This window comes from Acomys russatus, chromosome 20 (genome assembly GCF_903995435.1).
Source record: "Acomys russatus chromosome 20, mAcoRus1.1, whole genome shotgun sequence".
NCBI lineage: Eukaryota > Metazoa > Chordata > Mammalia > Rodentia > Muridae > Acomys > Acomys russatus.
This window is the reverse complement of record NC_067156.1, coordinates 52,066,654-52,084,104: the sequence shown is the minus strand read 5'-3', so window position 1 is coordinate 52,084,104 and position 17,451 is coordinate 52,066,654. Positions and strand designations below refer to the sequence as shown.

Genomic DNA, 17,451 nt, shown 5'->3' with positions numbered 1-17,451 from the left:
CACCCCAGGGCCGCTGGACTTGGCCTCAAAAGAATGCACACGTGTGTGCGTAGTTCTACACGCATACACACTCTCCACTTTGGTTCCTTTGTTCCCTCAGGACACCCTATATGGAGAATCCTTCTCACCAGCCTCCTCAGAAGCAGTACTCATCTATTCCTTATTCTTTAAAAAAAAAAAAAAAATTAAGTATAGTGTTTATATCCGGACATGAGGAGGCATGTTTTTAATGCCAGCATTTGGAAGGCACAGGCAAGTGGATCTGTGAGCGCAAGACCAACTTGGCTTATAAAGTGAGACCCTGTCTGAAAATTTAAATTAAATTAAAGGTGTGTGTGTGTGTGTGTGTGTGTGTGTGTGTGTGTGTGTGTAAGATGTGTGCATTCACAGTGTGCACACGTGTGGAGGTCAACAGGCAACTTTGGCAGAATCTCTTCTCTCCTTTCAGCTTCCAGGGATCAGACTCCTGTTGTTAGGCTTCTGTGCTGAGCACCTCGCCCTCCCAGCCACCTCCCGGGCAGCTTCTACTTATTCTTTAAGCCCCTGTTGGCTCCTCTTGGAAGCCCTCCTGGGCTCCCTCCCAGGTCAGAGAAGGGCATGGCCATTTCCTGTGCCACCACTTGCCTCTCCCTGCTCACTAGTCCATACCACAAGGTTTACTCTCTAGCTCTGTGAGACGCTGGCGCAGTTTTTTAAATTCTTTTTTGGCATGGCTGTGGGGATTGCACCTAGGACTTCATACTGGCAGGCAAGCTCCCTACTGGTGGGGCCTCCTTTTACTCCTGACATTGAGGCAGGGTCTTACCGAGCTGCCCTGGCTGGCCTTGAGCGCACTGTGTAGCCTAAACAACCCTTAGCTTGTGGTCCACCTCGTTCTCCCAAGTAGCTGGGATCACAGGCTTGTGAGTCAGGCCCATCAAAAGCCAGCTCGGTTTTGCCATCTGTGAAAATCGTGAAATCGTTGACCTCCCAGGGGTGTTTATAGAGTTAAGTTAGAGCCCAGGACACACAAACATTTAAACTCTTCAGTCATAAGTATCGCAGGAAAGTTGCTAACCACATCCTTAGTGTTTGTCATTGTTTTTAAGTGTGTACAGGGCCGGGGCCATGGCTGACTGCTTGCCTTCCATGCAAGAATGATGTCCTAGGTTCAATATCAAGAACTGCACCCCAGCACCAAAATGTGAAGAAATTAAATTAAAGAAAACAAAAAAAGCAGACGTGACTTATGATGAACAAATCTTTCGCTCCTATCTGATGTAAAAAAAACAAAACAACAAAAAAAGGGGCTTAGCTCATTTGAATATTTATGAATGATTAAACAGAAATATCTCTGAACCTTGCATTTAGTCATAAAATAGTTGCTGGTGTACACTCCAAAATCACAGTGACAGGGACGGAGGCTATAGCCCAGTGGGGAAAATGTTTGCCTAGCATACAAGAAGCCCCGGGCTATGTTTCCAGCACCCTATACACCAGGCATGACAGCCCATGCCTGGAATCCCAGCCCTGAGGAGACAGGTAGGTAGATCAAATGGTCAAGGTCAATCTAGCAACAAGACACAATCTCAACAAACAAACACAACCTTACTTTTGGATAATTAAAAGTTTAAGATCCCTCCAATGTTCGTCCCAATTCCTAAAATAAAATAAAATAAAATAAAATTATGACTACTCAAAGTTAAAGGAACTCAGTCATTTCACAAGGATATTTTAGGGCTCGATTTATGCAAGCCACCATTCTAGCACAAAAATAGGACAGGAAAATAAATATTGCCTTCCTCTCCTGCCAAGAGGCCCTCATCAGTTCCTAAAGCGGCAATCCTCAGCTGACTAATGTTCTGAACGCCAAGGCCATTTCCTTCCAGAGCTGGCTATGCGAAATGAAAGAGCAGCCACGAGACCTCAGCGTTTGGCAATGGGCTGGGAAATCAAGGATCTGTCTTTGCTGACAAAAGCACATGTCAATGTGACAGAGAAAGTGTAGCTGGCCTCTATGGCTCCGAGGTGGAGACATGAGAAGAAATGGGTCTTTGTATTAAGAAGCAAGCAAAGCTGTGGAAACGCTGAGAGGGCTCATACAGAGTGTGACGGTTAGTAAATGGACAACTTGTCAGCATCAGGCAGGGGTGATGTCGGGAAGAGGAAACGATAAAGCACAAAGAGGCAGGTTAATGTAGCAGGTGTGTGGGCAGCTGGCCAGAATGCTTCGTTCGTTCGTTCATTCATTCATTCATTCATTCATTCATGAACGCATTCTTCAAAACAAGATCTTGCTAAATGGCCCAGACTAGCCTCATGTTCATCATCCTCCTGTCTCCAGTGATGGGATTTCAAGGATGCAACACAACCACCCTCTGGCAGGCTCACGTTTTAGCGAACGGAAATGGGAAAGGCTCTTGTAGCAGAGCTCTTCTGCACTGAATAGAAAGGTATGGAAAGCTTTCCTGAAAATAACTGCGGAAGAGCATCGCAGAGGAGGGGCCAGTGGTGGCAAGCTTGTGGGATGGGGACGTAGGAGATGAACGCAAAGTCAGAGAGCTGGTGGGAGGATGCAGAGGGAGAGGAGGCCCTTCCTGTGACAGGATGTGTGGGAAGGAGACAGGGATCAGCTTCATTTCCAGTTATCCTGAAGTCTCTTCTAAAATAGCCAGCACTGGTATGTTGGTTGGGAGCCTTATTCAGAGGGCAGCAGAGTTTAAACTTCTGTGTCCCACAAATGTAGGCATCCAAGATGGCTACAAAGAGCCCACTAAGAATTTATTTTTATTTTAAAAATAAATGTGTGTTTGTCTCTATGTGTGACTACGTGCATGGAAGTGCAGGTGTCCCTGGGGACCAGGAGAGGATGTCAGGTCCCCTGGAGCTGCAATGTATAAGCCACCCACCATATGGCACTAGAAGCCACAATCACGTCCTCTGTAAGAGCAAACACTCTTTAACAACCGAGCCATCTCTCCAACCTTGGCTCACACATCCCTTAAAGGTGGCCAGCCTCTTGCCCGCTGACCAAACAAGGGCAGCCACCACAGCCATGGCTACCAGAATGAAAATGTTTAAAATGCCCCTGCTTCTACAGGAGAGTTAAAGCAAGAGGAGAAGGAGGGCCGTAGGAGTAGTCCGTGTCCACCTTCTGACGTGATCCATTCTACAGTGAGCTCCCTAGTGCAGCTCTGCTTGGCTGGTTCTGGTCAGTCTCACGCTGTCCCCTCCAATCAGCAAAACTGTGCCTGCATGGTCTCGGCCACACATACTCTCAGAAATAACTGGTCTCATTAAGCCTGACATGACATGACGATCAGAGAATAGCTTGAACTAAGCCTACTGTTTCTGTCACAGGGGACTCTAAATACAGTGATTTCCAACATAGTCTTGCAAACCTGGTAGCTGCTCTTGTGTCTAGAGACAGACGTGACACAGAACATCTAGGAGGAAAAGTCTGGGATGAGCAGCTTGCTGAATAACAGTTCCTCTAAACATCTGGAGTAATATAAACAGGGTCATGTGGTGACTCAGAGCTAGCCTCCTGGACTGACTTAGAAGCTGGTGAAGAGTGTTTTTCTGGGAAGCGCTGTTCTGTTTCCTCAAGTAAAACTATCCACGACAAACCTGGTGATCTGATACTGTGTCCACCCTCAGCCTACCTGAAAGGATACAATACATGCTGGCAAGAGCACAGGTAGCCTTCAGCCACCGCCTCTGCCCCATTCTGTCCCTTCGTTCTGGCAATGGATGTGGCCTGTTCCTGTCATGCCTGCTACTGACGGGGCCCTGTTCCATGGCTGTCTGCCCAGAACTGCTTAGCTGTCTCCTGCCTGAGGGGAGAGATGCACTCAGCTAGCCCTTGAGTTCCTCAGCAGCCCTTGTGTCAGGGCACAGCTTTCTGAATTCTCTTAAAGTCAAGCCTTTCCAGGACTGGCGTGATGGCTCAGAGGTTAAGAGCACATTCCGTTCCTGCAGAGGAGCAGAGTTTGATCCTCAGCACGCATGTCAGGTGGATCATGACCACGTATGACTCCAGCCACTGGTGCTGCACTCACAGCACAAACCCACACATATGGATGTGATTCATCCTAAAGTTAATAAGATTTCTTAAATATCACTAAAGTTAAGCCTTTTCTTTCTTTCTCCCTTTTCTTTCTTTCTTTCTCTTTGTTGTTTTGTTTTGTTTTTCTCTGTGTAGCTTTGGTTATCCTGGTTTTGTAGACGAGGCTGGCCTCGAACGCACAGAGATCTGCCTGCTTCAGTTTCCCCGAGCACTGGGATTATAAGTGTGTGCCACCACACCTAGCTAAATTAAACCTTTTCTAAACTGCTGTGGCCTGCTGGGAAATTTACTGAAACAAGCTCTAAGTTGGACACCCCAGATCTGCCGTTCCACAGAAGACAGAGAACGTAAGTGAGCTGATGCCCAGAAAAATAGGTGCTAGTTATAAGTTTCCTCACATAATACATTGGCGGGGGCGGGCTTTATATTTGTTTGAGACACGGTGTCATTCTGGGTAGTACTAGCTGACTTTGAAATCATTATTCAGCCCAGGTCAGCTTAAAAAAAAAAAACATGGCTGTCTTCTTGCCGTGGCCTTCCACGTTCTAAGGTCACAGGTGTGTGCAGTGTCTTGAGTACATACTAAAATAATCATGAGGGCCCACTAGGCCTGTGGAGAGGGATAAAATGAGAATTGAATACTTAGGGACTGTAACCAAGTTTCAAGTTTAGCCTCATGACCAAGCCACCCAGCCTGAGGCCCAGAATGAGCATTTTGGGGGTGGTGCAAGCTACAGCATTACAATGGGCAGGCGGGCCCAGAAGTTCCTAGTCACAGTAGAGATGTGTCTACTGCTATGCATCCCCTTCTTACAACTGCTCTTACTGTATCCCACGGGTTTGGGTTTATTGTTTCCATTTTCACGTATCCAACTTCATGGTTTCCTTCCTAATTTCTAAGTGAGTATTTCAAGACTTCCGTTATTATCTTCATACGTGACGGTCAGGAAAGACACTTGATGTTCTCAGTCCCCCAAACTTGTTCAGACTTGTTCTGTAGTTAATGTAGTAACTGTCGTGGAGTGGCTCCTGTGTATTTGAAAGGGATGTGTATGCTGTTGGTGCTGGACGGAATGGAATAAAATGTATATTTTTTTTAGGTCCATTTGATCCAGAGTAGCGAAAAGTCCATTTCCCTAATGGCTCGGTCTGGGAATGGCCCTCGTAGACTGTGGGGAACTACGGTCCCTGCTATTTTGTATTATAATATCTTTCCCTTCAAAGTCATTCATATTTTATTAGGGGCTCAAGGGCTACGCAGGGGCTCAGTGTTGGGTGCATTTACATTTATAGTTGGCACAGTCTGCTGATGAATTGACTTTTTCCACTACGAAGCATCTTTGTCTCTTTAGGTTTTTCACTTAGTCTATTTTGTCTAAGTAGGCCTGTCTCTCGTTTCTCCTGCACGAACACCTGTCACTTCCGGTCTTTGTGTGCCTGTAACCGTGATTCTCCTAGAGGCAGCATCCAGGCGAGGTTTTAAAAAGATACTCAGCTGGCTGTTTCATTGGGGAATATAATGCCTGCACACAGAGCCACAGTGATAGTTGAGAAGTTGAGGTTGCGGCGGGCCAGATTTGTTTTCTGCCTTGTGGATTCGGTCTACTCACCATCTTCCTCCCCCTGTCTTCCTTTGTGGTCTAGTGGTTTTCTATTGTGGCTTTGAATCCCTACTCGTGTTTTGTGCATCTACGGGTTTTGTAATCACACCCATATGCTCACAACTGACTTGTAAAGGTGTGAGGCTCACAGTGGGGGGAGCACCAAGGAGACCGAAGGTCGAAGGAGCCAGTTAAGGAGGGTCGAGCTTAAGGACGCTTGAAGAGGAGGCAAGGTTTTACCAGAAGATCTGAGGTTCAGAGCTTACACCACAGCACGAGATTGCCCACGCATCTGGCACAGTGTATTATCAGACCGTGGTCCTGGGTTACGAGACCTATAAGTCATAGTGAGTTCCTCAGGACATTTCATTTCCCCTTCCAAGTGGGCATTATTTTTTAAGTGCTCATAGAATGAGCCTATTAGTACATTTTATGTTCATACTGGCTGCATCAAGTTGTCAAGTGGGAATTTCACTGTTGGTCAGATCCAAAATGGGATCACACAAGGCCAGAGAAGCTGTCGATGACCTGGCAAAGCCACGGCAGGAGGTGTGAAGTGTCTTCAAACTTCACACTGGGTGGAAGGGATCTGCTGACAATGTTGACTAAGCAAACCTACATTTTCCCTTTTCTAGTTTGGTATCATTTTGTTACTCTTCTTTCTTGGGTGGTATTGTTACTATTACTGATAAAACAAAGTTGCCAAACTAGAGACAACCTTTTAATATTATCCAACCTAAAATCTCCAGGAGAAATACTGAGTTTGAAACTCCTCACTCAGCTTCTTTTTCCACAGTTGTATAAAACCCTCTCCTTCCTACCTTAGACATTTGCCTTGTAACTAGCAGAAGCCTCTGGCCAGCTGTTGCCACATCCTGTGTCCAGTCCTTATACTGAGCTTGCCACTGTGCTGCCTAGTTATCAGCCTTTTAAACACATGGAAAATAGTCCTTCCTGCCTCTCTAGGAATCACGTGCCTGGTTTTGGTCATTGAGTTAGGGACACATTACTTTTCCTCACTGTTATGTCTGGGCCACTGCATCTAATTGCACACTCCCCTTTCAGTTTTGTTTTGTTTTGCTTTGCTTTGCTTTTTTCCCAAGACAAGGTTTCTCTGTGTAGCCTTGGCTGTCCTGGGCTCACTTTGTAGACCACGCTGGCCTCGAACTCACAGCGATCCACCTGCCTCTGCCTTCCAAGTTCTGGGACTACAGGTGTGCACCACTGCACCTGGCTCACCTTTCAGTTTTTGAGCCAGTGGGAAAATGGGGGTCAGGTGTCAGGGAGCCACACCTCCCTTAGTCAGCTCACAGTGGACACTGGAAATTAACAAAACAAAACAACAGAAAGCCATAGACACTTAGTTGCTATACCTTCTCTCTCAAATACCTACCCTTAACAGGCAGGAACCAGTAGATGATGGATGGGGACCGAGTGCCAGCATATGGATTCTTGGTCAGCACTGTGTTAACTCAAATGTGCATGACTTAACTAATGGTCATGAATGGTCCGTTCTGTCTTTTCCAGGACTCTAGTCCTCTATCTGGAATGTCTACTAAGTCAGCATTTGATCCTCTTGTCTAAGCCTTCTTCATTTCTTCCCTGACTGCCACAGACTACAGCAACTAATTGCCACTGTAGTGTGGGAAACTTCAAGCTCTGTCCCCAAACCTTCTTCAGAGGAACTGACTGGCCAGGCTTCCCTGTGTGTACAGGCCTTCCATTTCTGTTTTGAACCTCGGGGCATTTTAAATGAGCCATTCCTCTGGCCCTTAAACACTCAGCAGATCTTAATTCCCCATTGTTTAATGATTCTGGTTATTTAAAAGTAGAAACACTTCCAGGTTATCTTATAAAAACCGCAGTGCAGGCTGGAGATGGTTTATAGTGCTTCAGAGCTTAGGGTACTGCTCTGCAGAGAACCTGTGTCTGGTCCCCAGCGCCATGCCAGGTAAGTGGTTTGTAGGCCTCCAGGAACTCAAGCCTCACAGACTGACCGGGCTGGCTTCCCCAGCACCTGTTGCTACCCGCCTGTGTGCTACCCTCACGCAGACCCGCCCAAACACGTAAGTAGAAATAGGTTCTAAAAAACCATAGTGCCCCAAACAGAAGTTTGACTGTACTTTGCACATAACTTTATTTATTGAATAAATGAATATTTGTCAGTATATACATAACCACAAAGAGCAAGTACTAGATTGAGAGCAAAATATTTGGGTTCTAATATGCAAAGCCACTTACCAGCTATGAGGGCTCAGGCAAGGAGCTGGACCTGAGCTCAGCTTCCTCGACTGTACCTCCTCTACTGTAGGCTGTACAGACCTGCGTGGCCACCACGCAGGCTTATTGCAAGGTTCAAATGCAGGAACGTGTGAAAGTGCCATGAACACAAGTGGGAGCAATACAGATGTAGCAAGTGACAGCAATTCACACTTCAAGTTGAGGAATATTCTCACGCCCTTGGATGTAGTCAACAGACAGTGGCCGAGTAGCTAGCTGGTCACTGGTGAGAATGAGTAAGCCATTCTTTAGAGTGAAAAGAATTCTGCAAGATTCTGTAGCCTGTCCTGGTAATGAGTCACTTCCCAAATTCCATGTCAGAGACCCACCAATAACTTTCTTGAAGAACCTCAAGGGCCAGCTGTTCCTCATTTATTTACATGTGAAATGGGTTGAATACAGTCACAATGGATGTAGTGTGCACACCCAACAGCAGCAAGACCTTTCAAGGGACTGAACGGGACTAAAGTCTAGCATGCAAGTATCTATATACACAAATGAATTTCTTCACTTAGAAAAACGAAACGAAAAAGTACAAAACATATCGGGAGATAAATACAAGATGTAAAATGCAACGGAAAACACAAAACAACAACCAAGATATATAGCTTTCCCAGAGAACTATACAGGGAAGTGACCAGAGAGCACCTGGGCAGTGCTCCAGGCAGGCGGCCGTGAGGGGGCAGAAATGACTCTAGACGCCTGGCGGCTCGTCTATGGCCAATTGCAGAGTACAGGCTGCTGCATTGCTAGGTCGGTGGTGAGGCTGTGCATCCCGACTCTAAGTACCAGAACATTTGGCAGTAGCACCCAGAACAGGAAACGCTGACTGTGTAGACGGCAAAGGGTCAAGTCAATCATGCCTTTTTGTTCCTATCAAGAGCCAGAGAAATACTTGATGCTCTTATTATGTGTGTCTCTGAAATAGTTGGTGAATTCCATGACAAAACCTGACTAGAGAGCTACAGGTCTAACTGCGACTTTCAACTTTAACCACAGGCTGGCCTTTTCCTAGCTTGTCTCCTCGTGCCCTGTAAGTCGGTCTTGCAAATTCACTCAGAAAAAAATCGCCAGCTCCATTTTCCCCTTTATGAATCCCTTCTTCCTCACTCTCCCATGGAATCAGGGATGCCTGGATGTCTTACCGGATTCCCAGCCTCCTTTACCCACTGTGAGGAAGAAGAGGTCTGCAAGGCTGTTTTAGATGCTGTCTGAGATGGCTCAGACCATGCCCTCACCCGGGTGCTGTTGTCCTTGGAGCCCTCGGTTGCTAGGAGCAGGCACACAGAGTGTGGTGCTAAGACACTTTAAAGTTGCTAGTGTTGTAAGACCCACAATCACCTACAATTTATGTGGTGAGTTCTAAAAATTAAAAACACTATAAAAGGCATGATAGCCTGTAATTACTGAACTTATTCAAATTTGTAACATACAAAATGGTTGGTTTGAATTCAGGAACTGCCCCTGGTACTAAGAACTCCATTTTAAAGAAACAGTACAAAAAAGTAAAATCCTAACACACACACACACAAAAAAAAACCCTCAAAACATTTTCCACCAAATACTGATACAAACATGTAACAAAGAGTATAAAAAGTTATTTAAATATATACAAATTCTTTAAAACTCAAATACTGCCTTAATACTTATGGGGAGGGATACATCTGAGGAGTCAGGGAATAGGACAGAGAACATATTGTGACAGCCGAGACAGTACTGTTAATTCTGTTATACTGCAAACTTTTGGTAACAAAAATGTCTTGTTTTCAATTCCTATGTGGATTGGGGTTTTTCCCGTGGAAGCTCTGTGGCTATTTTTCAGCTGAACTCATTCTTTTGGATTTGATGAAGGCCATGCCGTGTGTCCTCATGTGTGTGTTTAAGGCAGCTTCCGTTTCAAAAGTCTTGGCGCACACTTTGCACTTCCTGTCTGACGCTGCGCCCTCCGCGGCCTCGTCCTCGGGGCTGGGCTTACTCTCCTGCTGGCTGTCTTCCCCAGCCCCATTCTGCTTGGACACAGGCTGAGGCTCCTTCAGCTTGTGCACGATGAAGAGGTGCCTGGACAGGGAGACGTGGGACGTGTAGCAGAGGCCGCACTCCCGGCACTGGTAGGAGGAGCCGTCTGACTTGTGCTGGGGGATGTGCTCATGGAACTGCAGCAGGTTCTCGGTGGTGAAGCCGCACACGGCGCACTTGTGAACCTTGAAGACGTTGATTTTCAGTTTCTTCAGCGGCTGGGTGATGGCTCCTCTGGGAGGCCTGAATTCTAAAACTGGTTCTTCCAACTTCCGCTTGGGACTGGGAACCTTGGTTGGGGGAAACCAAGACAAAGCAAACAAAATGATACCTCGGGAGATGGTGGGTTCTATGCCTGGCAGGGAAGGCTGAGGCTGCAAGGAAAGCAGACGCTGGATTGGAGGCCTTCACAGTGTGAATTCACACTGTACCATCACCCCACAAATAGGAAGCATTTCTCTGATTTCTTTGTTTCCAGGAGTCACTGCGCATAGCAGTACCTTTGTGGCCTTCGGAAGACAAAGCAAGGGCAGGCAAAGGGCTCATGTGGGAAAACACTGGCAAGGGTCCTGAGGACATGCATGGTCATGGAGGGGCCATGACAACAGGCGATGAGTGCATCTGCCTCAGCTAACTGAGTGGGAAAGGCCAGGCAGGAGCAAGGCCTGTACGCTTGGACGATGCCAGGTTGGACTGAGATGGGAAATATAGCACACTTAGGCCAGGGGAGGCGGAGTAGAGCACCTCACAGGAGAGGCCATGGGCACATGCTTTCACTGTGACTGGACAGATTACTAAAAGACTCCATGGACTCTGCACCTGCTCCTGTGCCTGGCAACTGCCCTTCTGGCCCTCCTGTCACTGTGTGCCCTCTGGAGATGCCTTTTTCCGTCTCCCTAGCTTTCTAAATCCCACACGTCTCTGCCTCTTCTACACCCTGTGTACCAGGGCATCACTCTCACGGCCTACACCTGCAGCTGCCTCTGCATATACTCAACTTCCTGTGGGGAAGGCCTGTCCTAATGTCATGCCTACCTGGCTCTGTCTCTGAGCTAAGGTGCATGCTCAGTGATTAACTGTTAATGTGTGCCTTGAGAAACCATGTTAGCCTCTTCTAGATTTGCATGGCACCAAAGCCAGCAATAACTGCTGTGTACCGCTTCCCGTAACTCCAACAGCAAGCAGAACACTCAGTGCTTCGCGCGTGAGCCCCTGTGTATACACACTGTCAGCTGACTGAAGCCTACTACCCATACAGAGAATGTGGCTTGGGCATGGGGTCTCATCTTCTACCATTCCAAAGGGAATGAAAGAGTCCTTTTGACACCTGCCACTGCTGACGCAGCCAGTGACGAGCATCAAGAGATAACTCCCTAAGTCCATGTATAATTTTATGACTTGGATGAAGTGATACTTGTCAGGAGCAGTTAGGAGCTGGGAAGGGCTGCAAGGGGATTACTGTGGTGCCTGACATGATCTGGCCCCTTAAGCTACGACCACACAAAATGCAGATGAGAATGAATAGGGCACACACGCTGGCATGGGTGACAGACAGTGAAGGAACAGAGCTGAGCTGTCTGACCTTGGCATCTTCCTTTATCTCCGTCTCCTCCTCCTCCTCTTCCTCCTCCTCATTGGTCGTGTCAGTCAGCTCTTTTACGTCAGGGTCCTTGATCCCATGCATCAGCTGTATATGTTTCTCCAGCATCAGCCGCTTCGTGAAGGTCCGCCGTGAGTCTGCGCAGTGTCTGCGAGCACAAGACAGAGACGGGAGCTATGGCTGCCAGGGGCTGCTCACTGCAGAAGGGCCTGGATAACAGCACATGTGTGAGGCTCAGAAAGGCAAACTAACACTGGGGCCTCCAAATAAAATAAACAGTGCTGCTGTGACTCCCACTCCCTAGTGTGAAAAGGTCCTACCCCTAGGCTTTTGTAAATGTTTTTGTAAAAATAAAATAAAATAAAATAAAATAAATAAGGTCTGTGTATACAGCGTGCTCCATGTACACAGGCACAGCCTGGAGCTGGATGTAGTGGAGGCTGTGGAAGAGGAGCATGGGCGCCTAAATGCCATGCCCTCTTTCCAGCCCTCAGTGGCTTTTATGCCTTCACAGGTGCAGCCTACTTTGGTTCAGGCAGAATATCTGTTTATCTAGATTTGCCTAAGCATTATTTAATTTGTAATTCTAGATGGCCTCAATCTTAAAACAAAACTAGAGACTGCTGAACTTTCTAAGTTTTCTCGACAGTGGCTCAGAGCAGCCCTTGGAATGTATGTGAGCGACAACGCCTCTGGCTGCCAGTGACCTCTTCTGAGCCTCTGTCCCCTCTGCACGTCAAGATGGAATGTTGGCTTAGATTCCTCAAAGCTCAACTTGCGCCTGCACACGGCAATGTTTATTCACTCATTGGATTAAAATGCAGAAAGCTTGCTATCCATGAGAGGTAAATTATTTAAGTCTTGTACACTACAAAAATGATTTCCTAGAAAGGCTTTAATTGACTAAGAAAACAGTCCAAAAACAAGTTCAAATAGGCTAAGGACCAGAGTGACTATGGTCACTTTGTGTCAGATGTCAGGAAAAGCACTGAAACAACCCAGTGTGCTGGTACATGCTTGTAATTCTAAAAGCAGGAAGCAAAGGCTGAGTTCGAGACCAGCTTAGGCTAAAGAGCGAGACCCTATCAGTGTGCGTGCAGGGTGCTTGTGCATACCATGATGTGTGCCTGGGACAACCCTGGAGGGTCAGTGCTCCCTTTCACCATTAAGTGGGCCCTGGGGATTTATCTTGCATTGTCAGGCTGATAAAGCAAGCACTCTGCCTCGCTGGGGCATCCCGTTGTCTTCCTCCTTAGGTTTGTGGCTATTAATAAATCAGCTGGAGGAGGGGTGTCTCATCCCCTGTGCACCTGGCAAGCGCAGTGCACTCCAATACAAACACAGTGTGTGTATATGTGTGAAGAATGCCACTCTCACACGTGACGATGGAAACAAATCCACTGAAGCAGAGTCCAGAGACACCAGAGCACAGGAGGAACCGAAAGTAAGTGGCAAAACCCAAGAAGCTCTCTGGGCCACAACCCCTTCTCTGTGTACCCACAGCAGACACGGTGACTTACGAGCAGGTGTAAACTTTCCTGATGCCTTTGTGCTTGATACGATTGTGGCGGCACAGGCTGTGGGAGGAGCTGAAAGACTTGTCGCACTGGCGGCAGGGGTGCTTCTTCATTTGCTGTGCAGGAGAGAAGAAAGGGTCCCTTAACAGCGCGAAGGCAAAAATCACCTGATTTTTTTTTTTTTTCCCCGAAATAGGGTCTCACTATGTAGCTCTGACTGTCCTAGAACTTACTCTGTAGACCAGGCTGGCCTCGAACTCACAGCGATCTGCCTTCCTCTGCCTCCCGAGTGCTGGGATTACAGGTGTGAGCCACTATGCCTGGGTCACCTCGTGTATTTAAACTGGCATTTTGCAGCACTGCTGATCAATGCTGGGACACAGGCAGAGCAAGTAATTGTTCTACCACTGAGCTACGGCAGCCCTAAAACATCATAAAGACTAACGAAGCTATAAGGTTCTTTGAAAAACTATAATTACAGGGCTGAAGAGATGGCTCTGTGGTTAAGAACTACTGTGTAGTTAAAAGGTCCAGGGTTCAATTCTCAGGACCCAAAGGGCAGCTCATAACTGTCTGTAAATGCAGCTCCAGGGAATATGCCACCCTCTTCTAGCCTCTGTGGGCACCGCATGCACACGATACACAGACATACATTCAGGCAAAACACTCATACACATTTAGATAAAATCTAAAAACACCGCAATTACAGTGCAGTAGTGGGCCATCCAGGAAGCAGCTCATTTTAGGGGGTGGAATTTTTTATCTCCTTAAACACTTACACTTCTGATCTAACCCAAATATCTAGGTATTTGTTATAGAATAGAAATCTTATTTTTAAGAAAATTACTGAATTTTGGGTTTTTTGTTGTTGTTGGGTTTGTTTTTGTTTTTGTTTTGAGACAAGGTTTCTCTATGTAGCCTTGGCTCTCTTGGACTCACTTTGTAGCCCAGGCTGGCCTCAAACTCACAGAGATCCACCTGCCTCTGACACCCAGAGTACTGGGATTATAAGCATGTGCCACCAAGCCTGGCTAAAAATTACTGTTTTTACAAGTAGACAAAATGTGAAAACACCAACTACTTCAATAACTACCAAGTAAAAGCATCACTTGATTTGTTGTCAGTGGGAAATTTGCCCTTTCTCAGTGTGCTATGTTAAATCACTGGCTGATTTTATTTATTTTTTATCTTTAAAGATCTGGTTATTTATTAAGTATACAGTATTCTGCTTGCACACCAGAAGAGGGCACCAGATCACATTATAGATGGTTGTGAGCCACCATGTGGTTGCTGGGAATTGAACTCAGGGCCTCTGGAAGAGCAGACAGTGCTCTTAACCTCTGAGCCATCTCTCCAGCCCCACTGGTTGATTTTAAATGTTTCAAACCTTTGTTTGCTCTTCTCTTTGATGACTAAGTGCCCACTCACTCTCTAAGAGGAGTTTTCTAGTAGACCCTGTTTTTGCATGCTGCTTGTAGTTCTCCTGGGAACACAGAACCTTGAAGGACATTTCCAGTGGGCTGCCTTTTAATGTATATGAGAGAGTATTTACATATGAGCTATCATACTTGATAAAAAACATCCTGTTACATCTAGGGACACAGTCCTGCCAGTCAGATGTCCCTCTGTGCAAGACCCTTGAAGCAAATTGAGGTTAAGCTTTAAGAGAAAGCTTTGGGCATGTCCAAGTAGTCCAAAACCAAACACTGCCGTATCACAAGGAAATTAAACTCTAAGGGCTGTTATTCTCTAAAAAGGAACCAAATTTGTCTCAGTCTTCAGTAAGGCAGGCTGTGGAGAATCGGTTCTCATACGAGACACATTACTATTGACAGTACCAACAATAGAAAACACTTTTTATAACTCAATCATCTGATGTATATAATAAACATCAAACCCATTTAACTGGTGACAGTCTGGCTCTACAGAATCAAAGTACGGCTGGCATCTATCTCTCTGATTGGAAGCTGTGTGGCCCCAGGCAGATTTGTACTTGGCTAACAACGCCACTCCTTCCCCAGTTGTGAACTAAAGTCACCACGGTGCCTTCCTTGCGCAGTGCTGTGGGAACACTGGGAAATCCTCTCTACTTATCTTGGGCTACATCAGCACAGTGGGGGTCAGGCTTGTTCTGTTTATGAAATAAGATATGTAGCTCAGGCTGGCCCTAACCTCATGGCGCTCCTCCCGCTTCGGCCTCCCCAGTGCTAGTGTTAACAATGTTCACTGCCACAGCTGGATTTCTAACCAAGCAGAAAAGTTCGGTGGGGGTTCAGAAGAGCCTTGAGCCCACACATAGGTGAAGGAGAGAATTCTCATCTCCATTTAACACTAAAAGTATTTTTGTGGTCAAGATTTTATGGGGAAAGCGAGAATAAAGTATATACATCCACTGCCTCTGAGACAGACAAGCTGCCATCTCTCCTTGGCGCTCTGGATGAGAACAGCCCCACAGGTATCTGGGATACCTGTTTGAATACTTGGTCCCCAACTGGTGAAACTGTCTGGTAAAGATTAGAAGACATGTCATCACTGGAGGTGGGCTCTGAGGTTTCAGGTGCCATTCCAGTGTGCCTTTCTCTGGCCCCTAAATATGGATCAAGATGTGACCTCTCAGCTGATCCTGGCTCCCACCATATCAACCATGAGCCCATTTATGATGCTCTCTTCTGTAAGCTGACTAGGTCATGGTGTTTTGTCGCAGCAACAGAAAAGCAGCTAAGACATCTCCAGGGTTTTCCCCCCTCATAATTCTCATTTTCTTTTGAGACAATAAGCTCTTGCTATGTAGTCTGGGCTGTTCTCAAATGCACGCTTCTCCTTCCAAGTTCTGGGATTATAAACACACACCATAGCAAATTTTGATTACACAGAGCAAACCATTAGTAATCCCTACTTCATCTACTAATGTAGCCAAAGACTAAGAGGGAACAAATAACCACTTCAGAATAAAGCTTTAAGCACAGAATCATCAACAAATAGTTGTTTTAATAACAGTACTTAAAAAGCCAAAGACCTAATTTCTCTACAAAATCTTGTACATGTCAGATGAACCTGGAGTTAAAACACACAAGACAGCTTTCTAAAAGCTCTGTCAAATGACAGACGGAGAAAGGAAGTCAACGTGCCAGAGCAGCACAGCAGACAGCACAGGGACAGAGAGCCTGGACTCTTCCCATGGCAACGGCTTCAGTGTTTTCTCCCTCATTACACCAATATATTAACATCAAAATCAAACCCTTAATAAAGAAAGGCCAGTGGGGATGCCCTCAGGGGATGGAGGTGAGCAGCAGCCTGCTGAGTCTATTTTCGCAGAGCTAGCAACCTGTGAGGTCAGGAAAACATATAAAACTGAACTGTACTTCAAGATGACATAGCCTGGGGACATGGCTCACTTGGTAGCGTGCTCACTCGGTGTATACCTCAGCAGCACATAACCAGGCGTGGTGGGACAGGCCGATCTGAAGGCAGCCACTCCACTGCCTTCCTCCACTAGCACAGAAGATGACCAAAACTCCTTTCAGGATTAAATGAAAACATGGGTTTCACAATTTAATGAAAACAAGGCAGGCCCATGCTCCACCAATGTTCAAGAAGCCCCCGTGACAGCCATCAAGAAATAGTGGCATGCCAACGGGCTAAAGGGTGCCAGCTGTTCCCAAGCCACACTGACACACCCCTGCAGCTCCAGCTCAATGCTTTCCGAGAAAGGAACCACATCACAGCAGCAGCCCCCATTGCTAACGTCTAAACTCTGAACCTGTCCACTCAGGATCTGGGCCACCTCACAGTCGGTCTTCCCTACAAACCCCCAGGCTCCCCCAAAGCTTCCCAAGACTCCCAAAGGATGCCTGAATGGAGGCTGTGTGGGGGCTGCTCTTTTCTCCACAGGCAGATATTTGATTTACAATGAACTGTCCAAAAGTAGAAAGCGAACTTAATAACCTCACAAACCCATTACAAAGCTGAAAGCTTATGGCAAACCACAGTAAGCCAGGGGCAAGCTATACACGTCCGCCTGTGTTAAGTGTACAGCTAAGTAGAGTAAGAGATGAACTAATAAAACAACAGTTGTAACGCATGCTCCTGAAAGTTCTGAGAATGTGTGCATTTAAAGAATGTGTCGTGGCCGTTCTTTGGCGTATCAGAGTGGGAGCGCCTTACTCATGTGCTCTGAACCCAGCAGTGCTGAAAGAGTGTCAGTTAAACATGAGCACTGCAGTCTGATCACCAAGGCAGTTGGTGGCACCGAGTGAGTCGTGTGGGCAGCAGCTGCGGAGGGCACACGAGACAAAGGGATGGTTCAGCTGCTCCAGCGTGGGACGGCACGAGACTTCATCATGCGACTTATGAGTTGTTCACACCTAGAATTTTCCACCTGATGTTTTC

At 46.6% G+C, this 17,451-nt stretch overlaps 1 protein-coding gene across 8 annotated transcripts in view; it reads right to left on the bottom strand.

The window, feature by feature from the left end:
- Positions 1–8,120: 8,120 nt before the first annotated feature.
- Znf532 (zinc finger protein 532) overlaps positions 8,121–17,451 on the bottom strand; it is a 116,270-nt gene continuing 106,939 nt past the window's right edge. For 7 of the 8 annotated variants that reach the window (XM_051163453.1, XM_051163456.1, XM_051163451.1 and 4 more), the window contains 3 exons: positions 13,066–13,178; positions 11,528–11,693; positions 8,122–10,235 (listed from right to left, as the gene is read on the bottom strand). In XM_051163453.1, the coding sequence (XP_051019410.1) occupies positions 9,741–10,235; positions 11,528–11,693; positions 13,066–13,178 (774 nt within the window). In that variant the 3' untranslated portion in view covers positions 8,122–9,740. Of the gene's footprint in view, positions 10,236–11,527; positions 11,694–13,065; positions 13,179–17,451 lie in introns of all 8 variants that reach the window. The other variant, XM_051163459.1, reaches the window with a different exon arrangement.